Raw genomic sequence first — 22,059 nt, 5'->3', positions numbered from 1 at the left:
TCGTGGCTTTGGCCTGGCTCAGCCCTGGCCATTGCGGCCATTGGGGAGTAAACCAAAGGATGGAAAATTAATCTCTCTCTCTGGGTCTCCCTCTTCCTGCTTATATTTTTCTCTCTACCTCTGTAGCTCAAATAAATAAATATTAAAAAAATTGTCTTTCTCATTACATTGATTTTGTTCCTCATTAGTGGGTTATGATCTACAGTTTACAAAACAGCCCTTACTGTGTTTAGCTCCATTTACATATTTTCTAGGGCATTGAATTTGGCACTGAATGTACAGGTGATTGTTTGCCTGGTCTAGTTTAGTCTGTGATTATGGTTAGGGTACATTTAACATGACCAGTTTAAGAAAACCCTCAGAGGCTCCTGTCTCTAAATAGCAAGATGTGCAACTGGCCCCAGATGGTTTTTATTCAGTTGATACTTGAGTCTTGGGCAAAGGTGAATTTGTAAAATGATTTATCTTTTTTTACCTCCCTTTGATCTAAATCACTGTTACCCTCAAACGTCTCCTTTTCTCCTTCTTTCTTCATAGCAACCAACACATGCATTTATTTAGTTGGGGACAGCCTCAAATGAGAAAAGCCTGTGTTTGGGTCAGCACTGGGGCCCGTGCTTCCCTGGCCTATTGGGTCTAAGCTCCACAGGGGACTTGGTTTCTAAGTTTGAACTGATGAGTAATGTAGTGCCCTGTTCTCTTTGTCACAAGGCATTTTACACTTTATCCAGGTTTTTTTGTCTATGTCCATTTTATTTAAAGAATTTGTTTTCTGTTGATCTAGTGAGTAAAATTGTATCCTTTCCTCTATTATGGAAAGTGAATTCACAGCATTAAAAACCCTCTGCATATGTTTTTTGTGAACTTTTCAATAAAGGAGGTACTAACTACATTTATATGAAGGCTGCTGTGTTGTTTAGGTCCCTAAGATTTTTTTAGTGGTCAGAATATGGTTGTCATGTTAATAAATGTAGACTGTGCCCATTTAAAGTCCTCGCTTCCCATGTTAGGGCCCCTCTGTCCCTGTGTCTTTCTTAATTATATTTCTTGTTTTTCTGTCTCAGCCTTGCTTCCTCTGTGCCATCTTCCCCCAAAGGCTTGTAGGGCCTTTTAATTTTCATTATGGAAATACGAGGTTTTAATTGATTAGGAGCTAAAGCCAGGGATGTAGTTAGACAACCAATTCATGGGTAATAAAAGTACACAGTATGACTGGGAAGGTGTTGCCTCAGTGTAAAAGAAATATTTAGATGGCTGCAGTGCCTCAAAGAATTATTTAATAGGGAAGTAACTAACATTCATGGTTCACAGTTTCAAATTAATGAGCAGACAGACAAGCCTTTCCGTGTGAATATGCATAGTGTAGGATGACTCAGACTCGCAATTCTTTCGAGAGTGGGTGTGTGAGTCATTCCGTGGGCCTGCTTTGTGAAATTTCTTAGTTAATTAAAAAAAACCCTGATGCCCTTCTCAGATACACTTTCCCGATGTTTTCTCCCTAATTAGTTTGCCTACACCCTGCTGCCTCCCCACTCCCAGCTGTTCACTTTATCATTTTTTTTTTTTACTACCTGACCCAGAACAAGGCTTGCTTTTAGCTTTTCTCACTTTGTCTTGCAGTTAATTGTGCATAACATAATCTACTAGAATGGCTCTTTGCAGTTACCTGCTCTGCAATCTTTCTTCTATTAGAACAAGCTTCCTGAGTAAGGAGATGAGTCCTAACTCATATTTGTGTCCCAGTGTCCAGTATAGTGCTTATCTCTGCTGTTTGTTTTTAAAAGATTTATTAATTTACTTGAAAGACAGAGTTACAGAAGAGAGAGAGAGAGAGAGAGAGAGAGAGAGATTTTCTGTCTGTTGTTTAACTCCCCAAATGGCTCCAACTGCCAGGACTGGGCCAGGCTGCAGCCAGGAGCTCGGAACTCCATTTGGGTCTCCCATGTGGGTGACAGGGATCCAAGTACTTGGGGCATCATCTTCTGCTTTCCCAGGCACATTAGCAGGGAGCTGGATTGGAAGTGGAGCATCCAGGACTTGAACTAGTGCTCATATTGGATGCCGTTGTTGCAGGAGGCAGCATACCCTGCTGTGCCACAGTGCTGACCCCTGTCTCTGCTGTTTTACTGGATGAAAAAATGAAGGAGATAGCCAACAGCCCTGGAGGGAATTTTGATTCCCCATGGTAACTGAGATCATGTTAGCAGCATGTAAGAAATGATGCAGACAGACTCCAGGTTCAGAGTCTTTATCATATAATAGTAGACCCCTCTTATGCACAGTTTCACTTTTTGTGGTTGCAGTTATCCATAGATAATCATGGGTCACAAATACTGAGTGGAAAATTCCAGTAATGAACAATCCCTAAGTTTTAAATTGTACCATTCTTAGTAGGGCTGTGATGAAATCTCATGCTCTCTTTCGCGTGGGCTATGACTTTTCTCTATGTTCTGTATGCACACTGTATACACTACATACCTGTTGGTTGCTTAGTAGCCATGATGGTTTTCAGATTGACTATGGCTGCTTTGGCTGTATGGTAGTTCTTGTGCACAATTCTTATGTAAAGCTCAGTCATGATACCTATGTCATTCACCTCACGTCATCTCCTCAGGTAGGCAATGTATCATCTCACATAACCGCAAGAAGGTGAGGACAGTACAATAAGATATTCAGAGAGAGCAAGAGGGAGAGAGTCTACATTCACTCAATTGTTACTACAGTAGAGTGTTACAATTCTTCTGTTTTATTTTTGGCTGATTTTGTTAATCTCCTGTTGCCTAACTTATAAGCTAAACTTTATCATAGGTATGTAGATAGTGACAAAAATAGTATATGCATGTTCAGTACTTGTGAAGTTTCAAATGTCTACTGTTGCCTTGGAACATGTCCTCTGTGGACTAGTCAGCACTACCGTTCTCTTAGCCCTGGGTCCTGCCTTGACTGCTGTCACTGAGGCCTCCGCTGCAGCGCTTCTGATCTGAAATGAGCTACATATTTTATCCAGAGCCAAGATTCATTTTTTTCCTAGAGACACATATGTGAAATATAATGGAAATAGTGACAAAATGGGGTTAGCATTCTAAAACAGTTTCTAAAATAATTTTGTTTTCCTGTCTGCAAATCAGATGTATCAGTTAAAAGATCTCAAGACTTTTAGGATATCCTGGCATTGGACTTGTGCTATCATTAGTACATAGTTAAAATATAGTAGATACTAGATTTTATGTATGAATGATGAAAATATTTTACTTCTGAATTCATGGAAGAGGAAATCAGATTAAGTTGTTAAGTAAGATCCTTGTATTACATTTAATTTTTTTAAAAAAAATTTACCCAGAATGTGGACCTTAGGATTCCCTCTTTTAATTCCATTGCACATTTTTGGCAGTGGCGGCGGTGGTTGCTACTGCTGCTGCTGCTGCTGCTGCTACTTCTTGTTCTTCTTGTTCTTGTTCTTGTTCTTTTTCTTCTTGTTCTTGTTCTTCTTCGTCTTTGTCTTCTTCGTCGTCTTCTCTTCCTTTTTCTCCTTCTTCTCCTCCTCCCTTCTTTCTTCTTCTTTACCATTGGTTGACCTAGACCTTGGGGTAGATACTTCAGGATGAGATTGAGCATCTCTGATTTTTACCTATCTACCCTGATTAGCGTGGGAATGAGCGATCCAGAGAATAGGTTGCTCTGTGCAGCACTAACTGCTTTAGGGGAGCTGTACACTGTGATTCCTCATCAATTTACAGAAAAGACACACCTCAGAGAGGAGCCCTCCCTGCCTACCCCACCCCTCTTTGTCCCTATCCTCACTGTACTAGGACACCCAGAGGAATGAAGGAGGGACTGGTCACAGGAGGCAGAAGTGGGATATTCCAGTCTTCTTCCTCTCAGCCTTGTTACCGGAGTGTGTACTTTGAGTTACTCATCTTTCATCTTCCATTCTGGGTGCCTTTCTCACTCCATTTCTGTTTTCCCTACTTCTTCCCCCTCTCTTTTCTTCCTCTCTTCTCACAACTTCTCTCTTCTTATGGCTTTGCTTTTCTTTCCTCTTTCTCCTCCTTTCTTAATTAGCTCATCTAGAGAATAGTGGTATTGTTATCATTGGAGCTTTTTGGTCACTTGTAATAGAAACTGGCCCTAAGGTACTCAAGCTCATAGCTTAATCATGAATTTCCTGGTAACTTAGTCAAAAAGGGGGACAGTGGAGAGTTCCATGGCCTCCACTGTTTAAGAAAATCTATTCCTTTTAATAGGGGACAGTCTTTTCTCACAGTTTCATTTGTTTGTTCATTGAACAAATATCCATTGAGCACCTGTGCCAGATACCTTGGCACTAAAGATATAGCAGTGAACAAGAGAGTTAAAATCCCTGTCCTTACAGACAGAAGGTCAGTCATGGTGGTCGGGTGTGACATGCTGGTAACTGGCTGCCTCCTTCAGGTTGAAAGTTCAGTGAAACCCTCTGTGAGGTGGTGGCAGTTACACTGTTGAGGAGGAAGAACCTTCTAGGCAGAGAGGATAGCATGTGCAAAGAGCTTAGGATGGGAATGACTGCAGCACCATGGCCAAGAGTGTGTAGAGTAGGAGCACCAGAGTGAAGAGGCTGATGTGCAAGGGAGATGATCGGAGGTCCCTGCCAGGCTTGTAGGTGCGGTTAAATTTGGGTTTTATTGTCCATGACATGGGAAGCTGTTAGAGAGTTGAAATGATCTGATGTGCCTTAGAAAGACTTTTAAACACATCTTTTAGAACTCAACTTGATGCTCTCCATGGTACAGTTATCTCTATGATTTGAATTCTTTCTTGCTCTGATACCATAGTGATATGATTATCTACCTGTCTGGCTTTCCTGTTGTTTTCATTTTGATATCCCTCAGATACAATATGGTACCTACAAGTTGACACATGAACAAAGAGGTGGATTTGTTACATGAGTTGTAAAGGACACTGGCTAAGCCTATTGATGTTCTCCTGGAATTTTATCTGGAGTGTAAACGTCCTTTCTTATGTCAACGATCTCTTCACAGATAAGAGGATAATGTTTATTTGTAGTTCTGTGATATAATTCAGGTGATTAGCCTTCTGAGTTATATAAGGAGAAAGCTTATAACAATGGGCCTCCGACCAGAAATACCCATGGGGCAGACTTCATATTTGGTGAATTAGAATGCCAGGGAGAAGTCAGGATATCTGTCTGTTAAAATATTTTTAAATGTTTTTCTGAGGAGAACTTGAAGTTGGGGCCCCTTGGGTTGGGATAGTGGATGAAGTCAGGAGCCCAGTGGCACGCACTTTGTTCCTGATATTACCCGTGGTGCATGGTACCAGGAACTCTGGTGAATGAGGAAATGAATCTCTGCTCACTTCCCTTTCCTGTCTCCTTCTGCTTTCAGATTTTCCTTATTCCTAATAAACCTGCAGTGCATATCTTACTGCTAGTCAAACTATGGAGTGAGAAATTGCTGACCAGTGTTGAAGGGGGGCTGTTTTCTTGAAGAAGTGAGGTCTGCCCACCTCTGAGAGCCAGAATAGGAGGGAAATTTCAAATAGGGGCTGGTGTTGTGCTGCAGTGGGTTAAGCCGCCATTTGCAATGCTGACATCCTATATTAGAGCACAGGTTCGAGTCTTGGCTGTTCTGTCTGTGATCCAGCTTCCAGTTAGAAGATGGTGAAAGTACTTGGGTCCCTGCTACCCACATGGAAGACCTGGATAGGGTTCCAGGCTCCTGGCTTCTGCCTGGTTCACAGGCTGTTGCAGCTATTTGGGGCGTGAACCAGTGGATGGCTGATCTCTTTCCTTCTCTGTCTCTCCATCTCTTTCTCTCTATTAATCTGTTTTTCAAAAACATAATTAAATAAATACATCTTTTCTTTAAAAAACAGGAAATTACTTTGGGTATGTGTGCCCTAGATTTGTTGGTTGGGTTTCATTGAGTTTTATTTAAGTTGGAATTATCTTTACTTGTCTCCATTCTACTGTCTGAGGAAGTTAGTAAACTAACATATTTAGGGGAAAAAGTTACTTAAACAAATCTATGCATGTTTAACAATGATTGATTTTTTTTCTTCTGGAAGGACAACCCTGTCATGTGGCATGTGTTTGAACAGTTCAGGCCAATGCATAGGAGAATTGCCACAGAATCCTTTCTGCAAACACCTGACTGGTGGGCAAGGGCAAAGCTCTTGTTTCTCCTTCATTCTCTAAGCAACAACCCTTTTGTAAATATGGAAAGAGAACAACCAGTTCCTTGTTTGCCTTCATTGTTAGCTTTCTATTCTTGAGTGAGTTCAGAGAACAGTAGGCTGCAAGTTACCATGAGATCCTAGACCTGAAATTCAGTTCACATGCTGTGTGGCTTCTGCCTTTGATGTTGGGATATCTTACCTACAGGTTTCCGAAAATTTGAAAAGAATAAGATGACTATATTTGAAAAGGCTTTAATTTTTTAAATTAAAATAGTTTATTTTTACTTATCCTTAAGTTAAGAAAAGTTTCCTCAGGTACACACTGTACTTACTAGAATGAATATATTGTATCATCTGGTCTCCCTCCTTACTCCTCTCAGGAGATCAGTTTGTAAGGTGCACTGAATCAATGGGAAGAAGCTACCCACCCCCACCCCTCCCTACCCCAAGACGGCTTCCACCCCTGGCAAGTTTGTTGTCCTCCTTCTTCCTGTGGAAGCTCAGGAAGTTTTTGACTTTTTTTTTTTTAAAAAGCAATGCATTTACTTATTTGAAAAGCAGAATTACAGAGGAAGAGAGAGGGGGAAGACACAGAGAGCCAGAGAGAGAGAGAGAGAGAGAGAGAGGGAGAGGGAGAGTCTTCCATTTGCTGATTTGCTCCCCAGATGGCCACAATGGTCAGGGCTGGGGGTCATGTCAAAGCTAGGAGCCAGGAAGTGTGTCTGGGTCTGCCACATGGGTGTCAGGGGCCCAAGCACTTGGACCATATTCTGCTGTTTTCCCAAGTACACAGCAGGGAGTTAGATCAGAAGAGGAGCCACTGGGACTGGAACTGTGCTCATGTGGGATGCTGGCATTGCAGGCAGCTGCTTCACTCACTGTGCCGCAACTGCAGCCCCTTTTGACACTTTTCTCAACAATTATTTCCTTCTGGTAACATCAAGAAAGATTTTCTCTTCCTACTGCCTCAGATTTGAAATCAATCCTAGTCCTAATTTCAAATATTGAGGAAAGTTAGAGATTTTTGAAGTAGAATTAGATATAAGAAAATATCAAACATTTCAAGTTAACTCAAGACTTACTTTATAAGTTTTTAAGACTTATTTTATTTATTTGAAAGGAAGGGTTGGAAAGAGAGAGAGAGGAAGAGAGAGAGAGAGAGAGAGAGAGAGAGATCTTTCATCCTCTGGTTCACTACCTAAATGACTGCAATAGCTAAAGGTGGGCCAGGCTGTAGCCAGGAGCCAGGAGTTTCATACGTCTCCCACAAGGATGGCAGGGGCAGAAGCACTTGAATCATGTTCGCTGCTTTCCCAGGAGCATTAGCAAGCAGATAGATTGGAAGTGGAGCAACTGGGACTGGAACCTGTGCCCACATGGGATATTTGCACTGCAGGTGACAGCTTAACTCATTATGCCACAACACTGGCTCCTATTTTAGAATTTTATAAGCATATCTATTGATTTCTTCATTTTTTCAAATCTAGCCTTAGGTGTTAGCATTGAGGGAAGAATATGTAAACAATGAACACATTCATTTAATTATTTTATTTCTGATTTTCAAAAATAATGTTTTCTACTACATTTTATTTTGGATATGTGACTTTAGTATGAATCATGATCATTTTTGGACTAGCGTTGGAAACCATGAATCTTAAAATTTTATCTTTGTCAAATTATTTGCAGAATTTGAAATGTTAACTTTTACAGATTAACTTCTGAATGGTAACTCATTTGCAAGTTATGAACTTGATGTAACTGTTAATGGGTTTTAAGAGGATTCAAACATTAAACCATGGTCTATTACAATGGAGCTGTCATCGGTATCTTCATCAGAAATGAATTGTGATTCTTTGTTTTCCAAGTTTGATCAAAAAGCCCTTGACTTAATGAACACATTTTTCTCTCTTTATTTCACTTAGGTTTCTTCATTTGAAAAGTTTTTGAGATAAAGTTCGTATTATACCCAGAAGTGATCGTGAAACTCAGCACCAGGAGTATTTAGCGTGAAAGCATTTGGTTTGAGAATATATTATTCAAGTGATATTCTGGAGCGAGTCTGGTTTTGTGCTTTACACAGAGACTGCCTTTTGATGCTGAGTGCTGGATGAGAGACAGGGTCGTGGTTCCCTGTGTGTTGTTGGCTTGTGGGAGACTGGCCACTCAGGTTTTCTTGGGACCAAACATTTTCTCCTTTCCCTCTTTGATGGATTCCTTTTGACTTCTGCATACTGAGAACCTTGGCTTGCTGTTTCCTTGGTTTGCTTAATAAGAGGTTGGGCTACTTCAGTGTGATAGAACCAGCTCAACCATGTCTATGTTGGACTGTGTGTTTGCCTCAGGCAGAAAAAGGCCATAGTGTCGCTCAGACAATTAGATCAAGAGATGTCTATTTGCCTTGCCTGTAGCTGTCACTTCTGGATTCTGGGTCCCTTCAAAATAGACTTGAAGAAGCACATGGCGAATGTTGTGTGCAGTTCTCCCAAATTGCTCTCTGATGAGATCTCTTCCTGGTTTCATTGTAATTACACCCATGAGGGGGATGGAAAGAATATTTCCATTCCAAATAAATTCTCAAATGGATGTTGACTGTACATCAGTTTCTGACTTCAACTGAAAATGGAAAGCAGAGATGTCACATGAGAGTATTTCAGAGCAAATAGCAGCTCACACAAAAAGCACAATCTCTCTTGACCTTGTTTTCAGAAAAATGCCAGAGTTTTAAATATTTGGAGTAGGAATAAGTGATGGAGATACTTGATGTCAGATTCTGCCTCACTTGTATCGCTAACCTTGCTTCCATGTTTGCTAAGTGGATGCATTGTCTTGTACTTTGCTGCCCTCATAATCTGTGATTTTCAGTAGACTCAAAACTTGAATAAAAGGAAGAATAACTTATTTCTTTTTCTTTTTTATTTATTTTTAAAGATTTTATTTATTTATTTGACAAGTAGAGTTACAGACAGTGAGAGGGAGAGACAGAGAGAGAGGTCTTCCATCCCAAATGGCTGAATGGTGGGAGCTGGACCGATCTGAAACCAGGAGCCAGGAGCTTCTTTTGGGTCTCCCATGCTGGTGCAGGGGCCCAAGGACTTGGGCCATCTTCTACTGCTTTCCCAGGCCGTAGCAGAGAGCTGGATTGGAAGAGGAGCAGCCGGGACTAGAACCGGCGCCCACATGGGATATCGGCACTGTAGGCAGAGGATTAACCTACAGCGCTGGCCCCGTGACTTATTTCTTTTACAATGTGTTCAACCAAGGTTGTAGGAGACAAGAAGCATTAATTCTTACTCTGTTTTAATTGGACTATTTAGCTAAAAGGATAGAATTAAAATGGATTTGAGATGGACTAAAATATAGGTTGCTTTAAATATACAGTTGAGTGTTACATGTTTGGTTCGTCATCAGACTTTCTAATTTGTAAGTGGTTGTTTAACACCGAGGATTTCTATTTCCAAAGGCAATTAGAATTAAAGTGGAATCATTTGTGCATTTGAGCAGTACATGACTTTTTCCTGCTTAAATTTATAAAGTTGACTGCAGATGTTGTTTTCTCAGCCACTGAATATAATAGGAGGAAATGATTAAGAAGGAAAGGTTGCTAAACAGTTTTGTTTTGGTGCTTATATATGACAATAAAGCCTTTAATGCTGTCTTCAGGAAAAAGCAGTTTCTAAGTGAAATGCCTGACATTTAAGAAGTCTGAGAAACAAGTCTTGGGACCCAAAGCAGAAACTGTAGACGGTTTGTATTTCAGCAGTGTGCCGAGGTGCTGGCCTCATGGTGTGTTTTGTGGATGTTCTTTTCACGGGTTTCTGTGGTTCGTTCATTGCAAGTAACTGGTAATTGCTTTCCTCTAATAATATACGCAACCTGGTAATCTTATTCTTTTTCTCATAAGAAGTTCACATAGGAAAAATGAGTACAATACTAGTAAAATAAAATCTTCTCTGTTTGCATGTACTTTTTGGAAAGACATAAGCCACCTCAGGGATCTTCTGATATTTTGACAGTAGATTTGATAAAACAGGGTCCAGTGGCATTTATTTTATGGTTGTTGGTATTAAGGAACCAGGAGATGTGGGAGCCTGTTTGAAGAGGCGGAACTGAGGCTGGAATCAATGCTTGTCCTTGAAAATGAGAGGCTGAACTAAATGATGGTCTGCGTGTTTTGGTTTTGGTATGTCACAATCACAAGTGATATTTACAACCTCATGTTTTGACATATGTATGTATAGGCAGGCTTTAGGGCTCAGGTACGAGAAACAGTAGCAGTCATGGATCTAGATTCACATGGATAGAGCTGGTAAGAAGTAGAAAAATTCCTTCGGGATCAAAATTCTGTCATTCTTTGGTTCCTTGCTAAGTGCTAGATGCAGTTCTGGGCATTTTACATACATTATTAATTCATTTAATCTTCCCAACAAATAACTTTATGAGGTGGCTACAGTTATGTCTCCATAAGGACTCCTAAGGAAACAGAAGCCTAGAGAATTAATGCCTAGATGTACATAGGTGAAAAGTTGGATTTGAACCCAGGCAGGTGGACTCTGGGTGCCTAACCCCCACTTGCTGCTGCCTCCTCAGTCTCTGGCCAGTCAGTGCTCCTTGAGTCTGTCATGTTTCTTCACACATAAAATATCCTCTTTCCTCCCACTGCTTGTTTGTGCAGCTGCCAGTGGTTTTTTGAGTGTGTGCTGTGTGCCAGGCACAATGTTGAGTTCTGCAGATGGGGAAGAGATGGAAATGTTCTCTCAGTAGCCTGCAGCCTCATTGAGAAGGACTAAATCAAGTCTTCATAGAAACAAACTGGGGTAAGAATTTGGAGAAGGAGGGAGAGCTTTGAGAGCACGGGGCGAGTGCTTGTTCTCATCTCATTTCCAAAGAAGGCTGCCTGGCATGACAGGCATGACCTCAAGGAAGGGCAGGAGGTGGCCATGAAATGGCTTTCATGACACAAAGCAGGCTTAGTCTTCAGTCTTTTTCAATTCGTGGACAGTTCCCCAGACTGCTTTGGGGGCCTTACTGTCAGTGTCTTCAGTTCTTTAATCAGGTTGCAGACTCTCCCTATGTCTTCATATGTGTGCGTGTCCCTGTGTCAGTTGTCAACATTAAGTACATTGAAGACGTGGTTGAATCCTAGCCGTCTCTGGTGATTTGTGTTCTGGCTCACCTCCTGGTGGTTGCCTTTTAGCAGGTGTTGGAGTGGATGAGTGTAGCTTCAGAATAGCCCCAAGGAAAGGGGGAGGCCGACTGTGGGGACCTGAGAGGAGGCTTTCACTCTTTCAAAAGTCTCTAGAAACAAATGCAAATTATATGAACCAGAGCTTTTAGCTGTTGTTGTTTAAAGATTTATTTATTCAAATAGTGGAGTGAAAGAGAAAAGGAGAGACAGAAAAAGAAAGCGAGAGAGATCTTCCATCTACTAGTTCATTCTCCAAATGGCTGCAGCAGTCAGACTTGAGCCAGGCCAAATCCAGGAGCCAGGAACTCCATCCTGGCCTCTCATGTGGGTGGCAAGGCACTTGGGCCATCATCTGGTGCTTCCAGGCATATTGGCCAGGAGGTGGATTGCAAGTGGAGTAGCTGGGACTCGGTCGCAAGTAACATTGTCACTTGCTGCACCACAATACTGACCCCAGCTTTTAGTTTTTAAATCAGTCCCTTTATTACTTTCTCTCTCTTTTGAAAAGATTTTATTATTTTATTTGAGATTCAGAGTTACAGAGAGAGAGAGGGAGAGAGAGGTCTTCTATCCCCCTGGTTCACTCCCCAAATGGTTGCAATGGCTGGAGCTGAGCCAATACGAAGCCAGGAACCAGGAGCCTCTTCTGGGTCTCCCACATGGGTGCAGAGGCCCAAGCACTTGGGCCATCTTTCCCAGGCCATAAACAGAAAGCTGGATTGGAAGAGGAGCAGCTGGGATATGAACCTGTGCTCATGTGGGATGCTGGCGCCTCAGGCAGAGGCTTAGCTTACTGCGCCACAGCGTTTGCCCCTGTTACTTTCTCTTTTAGTCCCTCGTTGTAGAATTGAGTCTACCTAGTTGGATGCTTCCATACATCTGGGCTCTCAAAAAATTAATTTTATGAGCTTCCCTGGGCATTACCAATAAAGTGTCAGTGACACATTTCTTTGAACTTTCCTTCACTAATTGTTAATTAAGCTGAAGTCACTCCCTGGGAAGATTGCACTGTTGTCAGTACCTTGCAAGTTAAAAGTAGTCAGTCACAGAACATATGAAGGGGTCTTCGAAAAGTTCATGGCAAATGTGCATTCAAAATAACTTCAGGGATTTCAAAATGTTTTGCAAAAAAAAAAAAAAAACCAAACAAAAACAAACAAACAAACAAAAAAACCTTTTAATTCCATTTTCCATGGACTTTTTTGAAGCATTGGGAAGAAGATGTGATTCCTCATTCTAGAAGCTTTCCGCTTTGGAATCAAGGGAAATAATCCCAACACAGCTGTGAGGTGCCCAGGAGGAAGTGATTGTGAGTGTCTCTCAGCGACCAGGATGCCTGACGCCCCTGCGCTGTAGCCAGGTGACTGTGAGCAAGTGATTTGCAGTGTTGGACCTGTGAAACAGAAAGTAGAGAATGATGGGACCTCCTTCAGGGGGGTTGTGAGGATTTATGAGCCAAATTATGCCTAGTATAGTGCCTGACACCTAGTGTGAACTGTGCAACTTTTTTTTTTTTTTTAAATTTTTTGCCAGGCAGAGTTAGACAGTGAGAGAGAGGGACAGAGAGAGAGAGAGTTAATAGACAGTGAGAGAGAGACAGAGAGAAAGGTCTTCTTTTTGTTGGTTCACTCCCCTAATGACAGCTACGGCCGGTGCTGCGCCGATCCAAAGCACACATCTCTGAGTGTGCAAATTCAGTATTCTGTGTGGGCTAAATATGGTTGTCTGAAACGTTAAAAAAAAAGACTCTCCTTTTTGGCATACATCCTCTATATTTGGTTAATCTTGGTGCTTCTAGACTATTTCAAGTAATCACATGTGTTTTCTGGAAACTTCCATTTTGAAGAAAATTTAATTGACTCAGAAATGTTTGGAATGCTAATTTCAAAGCTATCTTATAATTTCCAGTGGAAGTGCCTAACTGGGAAAGGCTATTCTCAGCATTTGTTTCCTCTTTTTAAACAAGTAAAATATTAAACAACAGGAAACCAACGGCCAAAATTGATGAACACTCTCTGAGATGGCCAAACTGAGACCTGAGAGTATTTAGACTTTCCAAATCACAAAATATGGTAAACATAGGGGCACAAGTTTTATTTTAAAATATACTCTGTGTGTGTGTGTGTGTGTGTGTGTGTGTGTTGCTCTTTGCCATATGGCTTGTCTGGGGAAACAGTAGCACCTGAAAGCAAAGCCACACACATAGTAAGCTTTGAGTCTGGTTTAGACTCTATTAAGCCATTGGTTGTTTTGAGAATCACCTCTTGTGTATCAGAGAGATTAAATTATTGGAGTTGAAAATGACAAGAGAGGTTGTAAATTGCAAGATGCCCCTGAAATTCATATATGTTATTTTTGACAGGCTTTAAGGATTTAACAATCATAGGATTTAGCTTAAAAAGAATAGATTTATAAGTATTTTCACATGAATTCTAAGAGGACTTTTATTTATGTTGGTCTGGTATTGATCTATAAAATAAATACAACCTTGGTATTTTTTACATTATTTTTCATTTCATTGTATACACAAATATTTAAAAATTTTTAAGATTTATTTTTATTTATTTTGAAAGTCACAGAGAGAGAGAGAGAGACAGACAGACAGAGAGTTTTCATCCACTGGTTCACTTCCCAAATGGCCACAATGGCCAGAGCTGAGCCAATCTGAAGCAAGAAGCCAGGAACTTCTTCCAGGTCTCTTATGTGGGTAGGAGGGACCCAAACACTTGGGCCATCTTCTGCTGCTTTCCCAGGTACATTAGCAGGGAGCTGGATCAGAAGTAGAATAGCCAGGATATAAACTGGCGCCCATATGGGATGCTGGCATTGCAGGCAGCAGCTTTACCCACTATGCCACAATGCTGGCTTCACATTTAAAATTTTAAGTTATGTATTTTAGTATTAATTCATGTGTAGACTCAGTAGCATGTTTTTCATTTATAGCAAGTATACAAGACACTTTACGTCAGAACTGACATAAGTTAAAGGGGGTACACGGTGGTACATAAACTGAAGTTGAGAAAGTTAATGTTTGATTAATTGAACTTTGACATCATTGACTTACTATTAAATAGTATCAATTATGCTGCCTTGTAGTACTGTGCTTACATTTTAAATAAAAACCTCGTAACTATTGATCACATATATGTTTCAGTACTGGCTCTTTAAGAATCTTTTATTAATTTATTTTGATACCTGGCATTAAAAAATCACTTTCATTGGCTGACTCCTGCCCAGTTAAACATAAGGAAGTATATATTAAATGTTAATTTCCTGAGATAGTTTCTATGACTTCCTGAAAGGATAGGGCAATTTTAGAAGTGAAAACACATATGGCTCACAAGTGGCTTTTGTTCAGTTGTATCAATGCCAAGTTTGGGAGCATTCTTCCAATTTGGATTTATTTATGCTAATATTTAATGGAAGACTGGGCAGCATATTATTTTTTTACCCTTAAAACTAGAAAAGGAAAAATTATACTTAAAAGATGCTTTGAAATTAATTTTATTCATAAAATAGTTTTAGAAATATTAGAATATCTGGTAATACATTTTTGAGCACTGTAGATTTTATTTTTATGTTTCACTTTAAAAATTTTTATTTATTTGAGAAGCAGAGACTGAGACACAGAGAAAGAGGAAGACCAAGAGCGAGACAGAGAAGATCTCCCATCGTTGGTTCATTCCCCAGTGCCTGCAATGGGCAGGACTGGGTTAGGCAAAAGTTGGGAGCCAGCAACTCAGTCCAGGTCTCCCATATGGGTGGCAGAAACCCAACTACTTGAGCCATCCTTGCTGCTTCCCAGGGTGTGGCTTAGCAGGAAGCTGGAAACTGGAGTGGAGCTTGGACTCAAATCCAGGTGCTGTGATGTGGGATGAAATGTCCAAAGGGCACCTTACTACTAGGGCAAAACACTTGCCCATAGATTTTACTTTTAGAAAGATTACATTTTTGGGGCCAGTGCTGTGGCATAGCAGGTAAAGCCGCTGCCTGCAGTGCCGGCATCCCATATGGGTGCCAGTTCGAGTCCCAGCTGCTCCACTTCTGATCCAACTCTCTGCTATGGCCTGGGAAAGCAGTAGAAGATGGCCCGAGTCCTTGGGTCCTGCACCTGTGTGGGAGATCCAGAAGAAGCTCCTGGCTTCTGGCTTCGGATTGGCATAGCTCCGGCCATTGCGGCCAATTGAGGAATGAATTGGTGAATGGAAGACCTCTTTCTCTCTCTGCCTCTCCTTCTCTCTCTGTGTAACTCTTCCAAATAAATAAAAAAATAAATCTTTTTTTAAAAAAGTACATTTTCCACATTTCGTAAGTGATTTGATTACTTCCCTTTAAAAAACACATTTGCACTCATCTGTACAAACTACAAAAAGAATATCATGAGTGTAGGAAATATATAGACAGTTCTGTATTCTCCCTCTAGTCCTTCCCCCAGTCCTACTCCTTCGAGACAACTCCTGTTAACGCCTAATTTTTTTTTTTATTATTTTTTAACACAATTTTAAAAGTCAAGTGTAATGGTCTTTGGAGACTTGGAAGAGTGGGAACTTTTCTCCCGGATTTTTGGAGTCAGATCTCTGTTCAAAGTCTGACTTCATCAAAGAGCAACAATGTGAGTTTAAAAAGTTTCTTTCCCTTCTGAACATCAGATTTCTCAACAGCAAGGCTGAATCAATGGCAGTTTCCTTCTGAAAGTTTAACAGGCACAGTCTGTTTCTGTTCTCTTTCTGTCTCTCTCTCTCTTTTAAAAAGATTTATTTATTTATTTGAAAGTCAGAGTTACAGTGGGGTTGGGAAGGAAAGAGAGAAGAGAGAGAGAATCTTCTGTCTGCTGGTTCACTCTCTGGATGGCCACAACAATCTAGGCCGGGCCAGGCCTAAGCCAGGAGCCAGGAGCTTCTTTCAGGTCTCCCACATGGGTACAGGGGCCCAAGCGCTTGGGCCATCTTCTGCTGCTTTTCCCAGACCAGTATCAGGGAGCTGGATCAGAAGTGGAGCAGCTATATGGGATGCCTGTATTGCAGGCAGCAGCTTAACCAGCTATGCCTCAATGCTGACACCAATCTCTGTCTCTTTTTCATCAGGGTATATGTCTCAGAAGAAGTGACAAAGGAATCCATGACCTATTCCTCTTAGGAAAATGGAACTTGGCATTTTTTTAAAAAAACTTTATTTAAGTTATACAAGTTTCAAGTATTCTGTATAAACAGGTTTAGGGACATAGTGATGGAATTTGGCATTTTAGTCTCCCAGCCGTGTTTATTCAGTAGTGCACTCATTTATCTGGAGAGCATTTCCCCCTCTGCCCCAAATACTTGCCTTCAGCTTGTGAAAGGTCAGCCTGTGAAAGGTGCCCCAGGAATCTTCCTGGAATTTAGATGGCCCCTGTTGGGTTTCACTTTGCACTTATTAATAATTTAACACTGGGATAAAAATAAAAACAAAGACTCTCATCTTACAGTGTGAGAACACGGGTCCTGTGTACTAAGTCATGCAGGTAAGATGAGGAGCGAAGCCCTTTGGGCTCGCCTGTCTGAAGAAGTCGTTCACTCTGGCTGGCTTCCCTCCTGCAGAATGACTGCCTCCAAACGAAAGGGAATTATCCTAATTGCTCCTAAGGTGGGAGATGTATTTTTGCTCTTCAGAGGTTGTTGGATAAGCATTAATTATCTAATCCAAACAGAGAGGCTTTCTACTAGGAGTGTTGCCTTTTAGCAGCTGTAGTCGACTTTCCAGTGCTGCAGCATCTTTAGGCCTGAGCAACCATGGTGTTGTAACCAGCTCTGTTATCTAACCTACCTGTTAGGACGCAGTAGAATCCTGTTCTAACACTTGTTACCAAAAACAGACTTTAAACCTAGGGTTGTTTTTTAAATGGGTTTGTGTAATTGGAGCTGCAGCTACAGTCACGATTCTTCATTTGTAGGATCTGTGCCTTATGTCTTGTTTAGCACTTTCGCAGTTTAATTTGTAGTGCTGTTTTCGTTTTATACACAATTACCTTAAAAAAATCAGACTTTCATATTTCCTTGCTAAATGAATGTGGGGCTTTGTTATTAAAGTCAGAAGTACATTTTATCTGTAGACATTAGTTTTCTGTCCTTAGAGAATTCAGAATTGAGGTGGTTTGTATTCTGGAAATTATTAAGTGAACACATGTAATACATTGCTAGTAATATAGCTTAATGTACAAAGATGCTTTGTAAATAGAAATAAAACCCCTATTTCTGAGAACTGGGACTCTGTCATTCTTGTCATTGAAATGCATAGGGTTTTGATGTTGTGGCATATTAAGGAAATAATATTAATTCTGGGTAGAGGGTCCAGCATTGTCGCACAGCGGGTTTAGCTACCAACTGTGATGCTGGCATCCCATATGAGCTACTTGTTCAAGTCCCGGCTGCTCGGCTTCTGATTGAGCTCCCTGCTAATGTGCCTGGGAAACCAGCGGAAGATGACCCAAGTACTTGGGTCTCCTGCGACTCATGTGGGAGACCAGCATTGGAGTTCCAGGCTCCTGGCTTCAGCTTGGCCCAGCCCTGGCCATGTGGCCCTTTGGGGAGTGAACCAGCGGGTGAAAGATCTCTCTCTTTCTGTCCTACCTCTGTTTCTGTAACTCTGCTTTTCAAATAAACCAAATAGATCTTAAAAAAAAAAAACCCTCATAATTCCTGATAGAGAGGATTTTAGAAATTAATTTTGATCAAAGCTATAGAGGAAAAGGACCAGTGCCCTTGGCCCATTATTAAAATATTAAACCACACTTGGAATAAAACCAAACTGTTGCCATGCATTGTGTTGCTCCTTACTTCTGCCTGGCTTGCTCCTTCCCAGCCTCCACACTGACCTCTTCTCCCCCGCAGATCTCACCCTTAAAGGTCATCCAGACCCTCCCCCCCCCCATCCCATACCTACCTCAAGCAATCCACTTCTCTCTTTCCAGGGCTCTGATAATTCCTTTTCAGCCAAGATTTCAGGCTATATTTTTAGTTATTGTCTTTACCCCACAAGAATGTGAATTCTGTTATGAGACATACCAGTACCTGGTAGAGTGCCTGGCATAGACTACATGGGCCATGATCTGGTTAGATGGAAGTTGTTTACTGGTTTTGAGAGCTCCTTTGTGTGTGTTTCTTGAAGATTAGTTCATCCTGCTGAGCCACGGGGATTTAAGCACCACTGGTGTCAAGAGCTAAGCCAATGCATTGTGCAGTGCTCTTACCTGCACCCATTTTTTCCCATTTCCTTGTGAATTTATTGAGCTTTAAGAGAGCAACACTGACTTTTCTCAGAGCAAACAGAGCTCCCAATAGCTATCTGATGAATATTGCACTCACCATAGAGTGTCTTCCAGACTTCACCAGGCACTGAACTAGTTCATGCCAGACCTTCTAGGAAGGACAAGGAGGCCCACACCGGTCTTTGGTGAGCACTTGGTATTCTGAAGGTATGGTTGTTCCTGTCAACGATGTCCATCAATGTGCCTGATAAACAGCCCTAGATGGCCTCTTAATGAATTTGCCTCTGCAAGCTCTCACCCATTTGTAAGCCAAAGGCCGCTGCTCATCTTAGCTGAAAAGGAAATGTTGGCAGCTCAAGTTGCTGTCTAAAGACCAACTTTATCCCGATGACTGTGTTGGAAGCACTCAAATGCAGATCTGGTGAGGAATTAGTTTTGTGCCGTTCTTTGGTGATGTTCTCATTTTGCTGTTTATCTGTCTTAGGTAATCTATTTGAAGAAGACCCCAGAAGAAGCCTACAGAGCACTACTATCTGGCTCCAACAATTCCTATCTTCCATTCAGGTATAAGTGCTTCCATTCAGGCCTATCTCCTCAGCTGGGCAGTGCTTCAGAGAGAGCTGACTACTTCAGTGCTACATTAAGGTGTTTGCAGTAGTTTTAAGGCTGTGACCACAGTGTTACGTGGAATGAAGTGAGGTGTGAGCTTTAGTTATTTCATTTGGCAGACTTTACCCCTAGCTAGGTAAAAATAAAATAATTTCTTTTTTTTAGGGGTCTCTCCTTGAGTTCCATGTTTTAGAGTTGACTTGCAGCAAAAAGAGTACCTGTCTTATGTGCTAATACCTATGACACGATTTACTAGACTTCAGTAATCTACATCACCGGTTCTTCCATTCATTCTTTCATCTCATGAGCATTGATTGAGCTCTGACTGCATGTTGGGACTGGGGATATAGTCATCCTGAGTGCCTTCCATGTTTAGGACACGAATCTGGCTTCCATCCTCAGGAAGCCTCTCATTATAGTGTTGGAAAAGAATGTTTTGTAAAGATCAGTTGAAGAAAGTCTCTTAAAGTTGGGGAAAACTTGAACTTGTCTACATAGTAGGAATGAAGAAGCGTCATCTGATAGAATTGTGAATGATTCTCATATTTTTGCTTATGTGTGTCCAAATCTACAGACATGTGAATTGCTTAATTATCATAATTTCTAAGGCTAGAAAGGAATGGCTCAGCTGAGGAGACTCCTTATTGTTCATCTTCCTCCTGCTGCTTGGTGTAAATCCAGAGAGTGCTGGCCTCTGTGTCCACATTGAGAAGTGCTTTTAGCAAATGAAAATTTATTTTCATTTATTTGAAAGGCAGGCAGGGGGATATATTTCATCCATTGGTTCACTCCCCAAATGCCTGCAACAGCCAGGCTGTTGACAGGAGCCCCAAACACCGTTTGGGTCTCCCATGTGGATGGCAGGGACTCAAGTCCTTGAGCCATAACCTATTGCCTCTTAGGGTGTTCACAGCAGGAAGCTAGAGTGGATGTACAGGTGGGACTCGAACCTGGACATGGATGCAGGTGTCTCAACTGGTAGTTTTACTACTGCACTATGATGCCCTTATTGCTAGTATAAATATTTAAATGAATAAATTAAAAGGAAATCCTTCAAGATCCAAGGGATTCCCAACTGTTTGAGACCACTGGAGATGCATAGGAGAGACACAGGAGGGTGTGAAGGCAGGAGGAGGGACAAGGCAGAAGAACACCCATTGAGCTTATTTTTCTCAACAAGCTCAAAGGGCATAGGCCTGGGGTTGGGACCTGAGAGGAAAATATCCCTTAAGGACAGATAGAAAGTGACAGGTTTTGTGTAAAAGAGTATGAATGATGATGGAAAGCTCTCTTTTTTCCCCCCTTCACTTCTAAGGGCTCCTGGACTTTGAAAGCCTTTTGCAAAATACAATTCTGTTTTTTTTCATAAAGGATAACACTGACGCTGTTAATGACCCTCCCTAAGTTCTAAGCAAAGTGGCTGAGAGTGTACACTTTGGAAGCAGGGACCGGGGTCGAAGCCTCATTCTGTTTCTTATATCTGCCCTAGGTGTAAATAACTTTGGGAAAACTACTCTATCATCTCTGAGCCTCAGTTTTCTTATCTGTAAAATAGGACTATCTTTATTAAATGAGGTAATGCTTTCCTCACTATGCCAAGTGCAGTACCTGGTCTTTGTCTATCTGTTGTTGTTAGTAATGATGTTGTTGTTGATAAGAGACAAAGATTATCCATAAGGATATAAATATGAATAAGAGCTATTTCTTCTAATGATCTCACATTTGAGAGGGGCAGGACAGATCTGTAGGCACAAAATTAACCGTAAAATGTTTAGGTTCAGGGTGGGTGTTTGGACTAGTGGCTAGGATACCATGTCTCATATTGGAGTGCCTAGGTTTGATACCTGGCCCTGTCCTTGACTTCTGCTTTCTGCTTTCTGTTGTTGCAGACCCTGGAACACAGTCGTGGTGGCTCATGTAACTAGGTTTATGCCACCCACGTTTCTGACTCCTGGCTTCTGCCTGGCCCAGAGCTGGCTGTTGCAGGCATCTGGGGAGTGAACCAGCAGATGGGAGCCCTCTGTGCCTCTCCCTGTAAAACAAACAAACAAACAAACAAACAAACAAACAAACAAAATAACAGTTAGATTGCACAGAAATAGAAGGAACGGTGAATTCCGACAGGGATTTGGGAAACTCACTTACACTGAGCTTTACAGGAGGGCAAGGGTTTGGCAGGTGGAGAATGGAGGAGGTGAAGTTGGCACAGGTGCGCCTTATGGAAGCATGTGTGGTATGAGGCAGCTTCGGAAGGGCTCTGTGGCAGGAGCCCAGAGAGGAGGCACTGACTCTGGGGGTGACTGATGCACTTTTCCTGCAGACAGACCTCGTCAAACTTGTTTTTCAAATCAGAAAAGTAATTGCAGTTTTCCTGTTGTTATTTTGAAAATCTACGTGCACCTAGAAACTGCAATGCTGTAACACCTATGAAATTGTAATGCCGGTAAATAGGCCCGATGAACAATATAGTTATTTAAAAATTTACAAGTGGAATGTATGTATTAATTTTTCTGCTTGTGGTATCCTTGCCAAAGAGGGTGTATATTTCCCCTTCACTGGCTGGATGAGACTTACTCTTCTTCTTGTCAATTTAGATGAAAATGTTGGAGGAGGGGATAAATTCTTTCTTTAAATATAATTATATTTTATCTTTCTTGTCCTTGGCAATTAATTTGTTCCTTAAGAGGTAGAATTTTTGAAGAATTAGCAAGACCATAATAGAAGAAATGCTAGTAAGAAAATTATTACTGCTCGCCATAGAATTGAATCAGAGTGATCACAACTGTAGCCCATTTTTCCATGTTTTTATTTAAATATTTGAAAATATAAATATATTCACATAGTTCAA

General features: G+C 41.2%; 1 protein-coding gene across 10 annotated transcripts in view; it reads left to right on the top strand.

Annotated features, from left to right (window-relative positions):
* CDC14A (cell division cycle 14A) overlaps window positions 1-22,059 on the top strand; it is a 189,698-nt gene that overhangs the window by 55,695 nt on the left and 111,944 nt on the right. For 9 of the 10 annotated variants that reach the window (XM_070077983.1, XM_070077980.1, XM_070077981.1 and 6 more), the window contains one exon: window positions 19,087-19,166. The exons of the other annotated variant lie outside the window; for it this stretch is intronic. In XM_070077983.1, the coding sequence (XP_069934084.1) occupies window positions 19,087-19,166 (80 nt within the window). The remainder of the gene's footprint in view (window positions 1-19,086; window positions 19,167-22,059) is intronic. 10 annotated transcript variants of the gene reach the window in all.

This window comes from Oryctolagus cuniculus, chromosome 7, assembly GCF_964237555.1.
Source record: "Oryctolagus cuniculus chromosome 7, mOryCun1.1, whole genome shotgun sequence".
NCBI lineage: Eukaryota > Metazoa > Chordata > Mammalia > Lagomorpha > Leporidae > Oryctolagus > Oryctolagus cuniculus.
The sequence above is the reverse complement of the archived record's forward strand: the minus strand, read 5'-3'. Positions and strand labels throughout refer to the sequence as shown.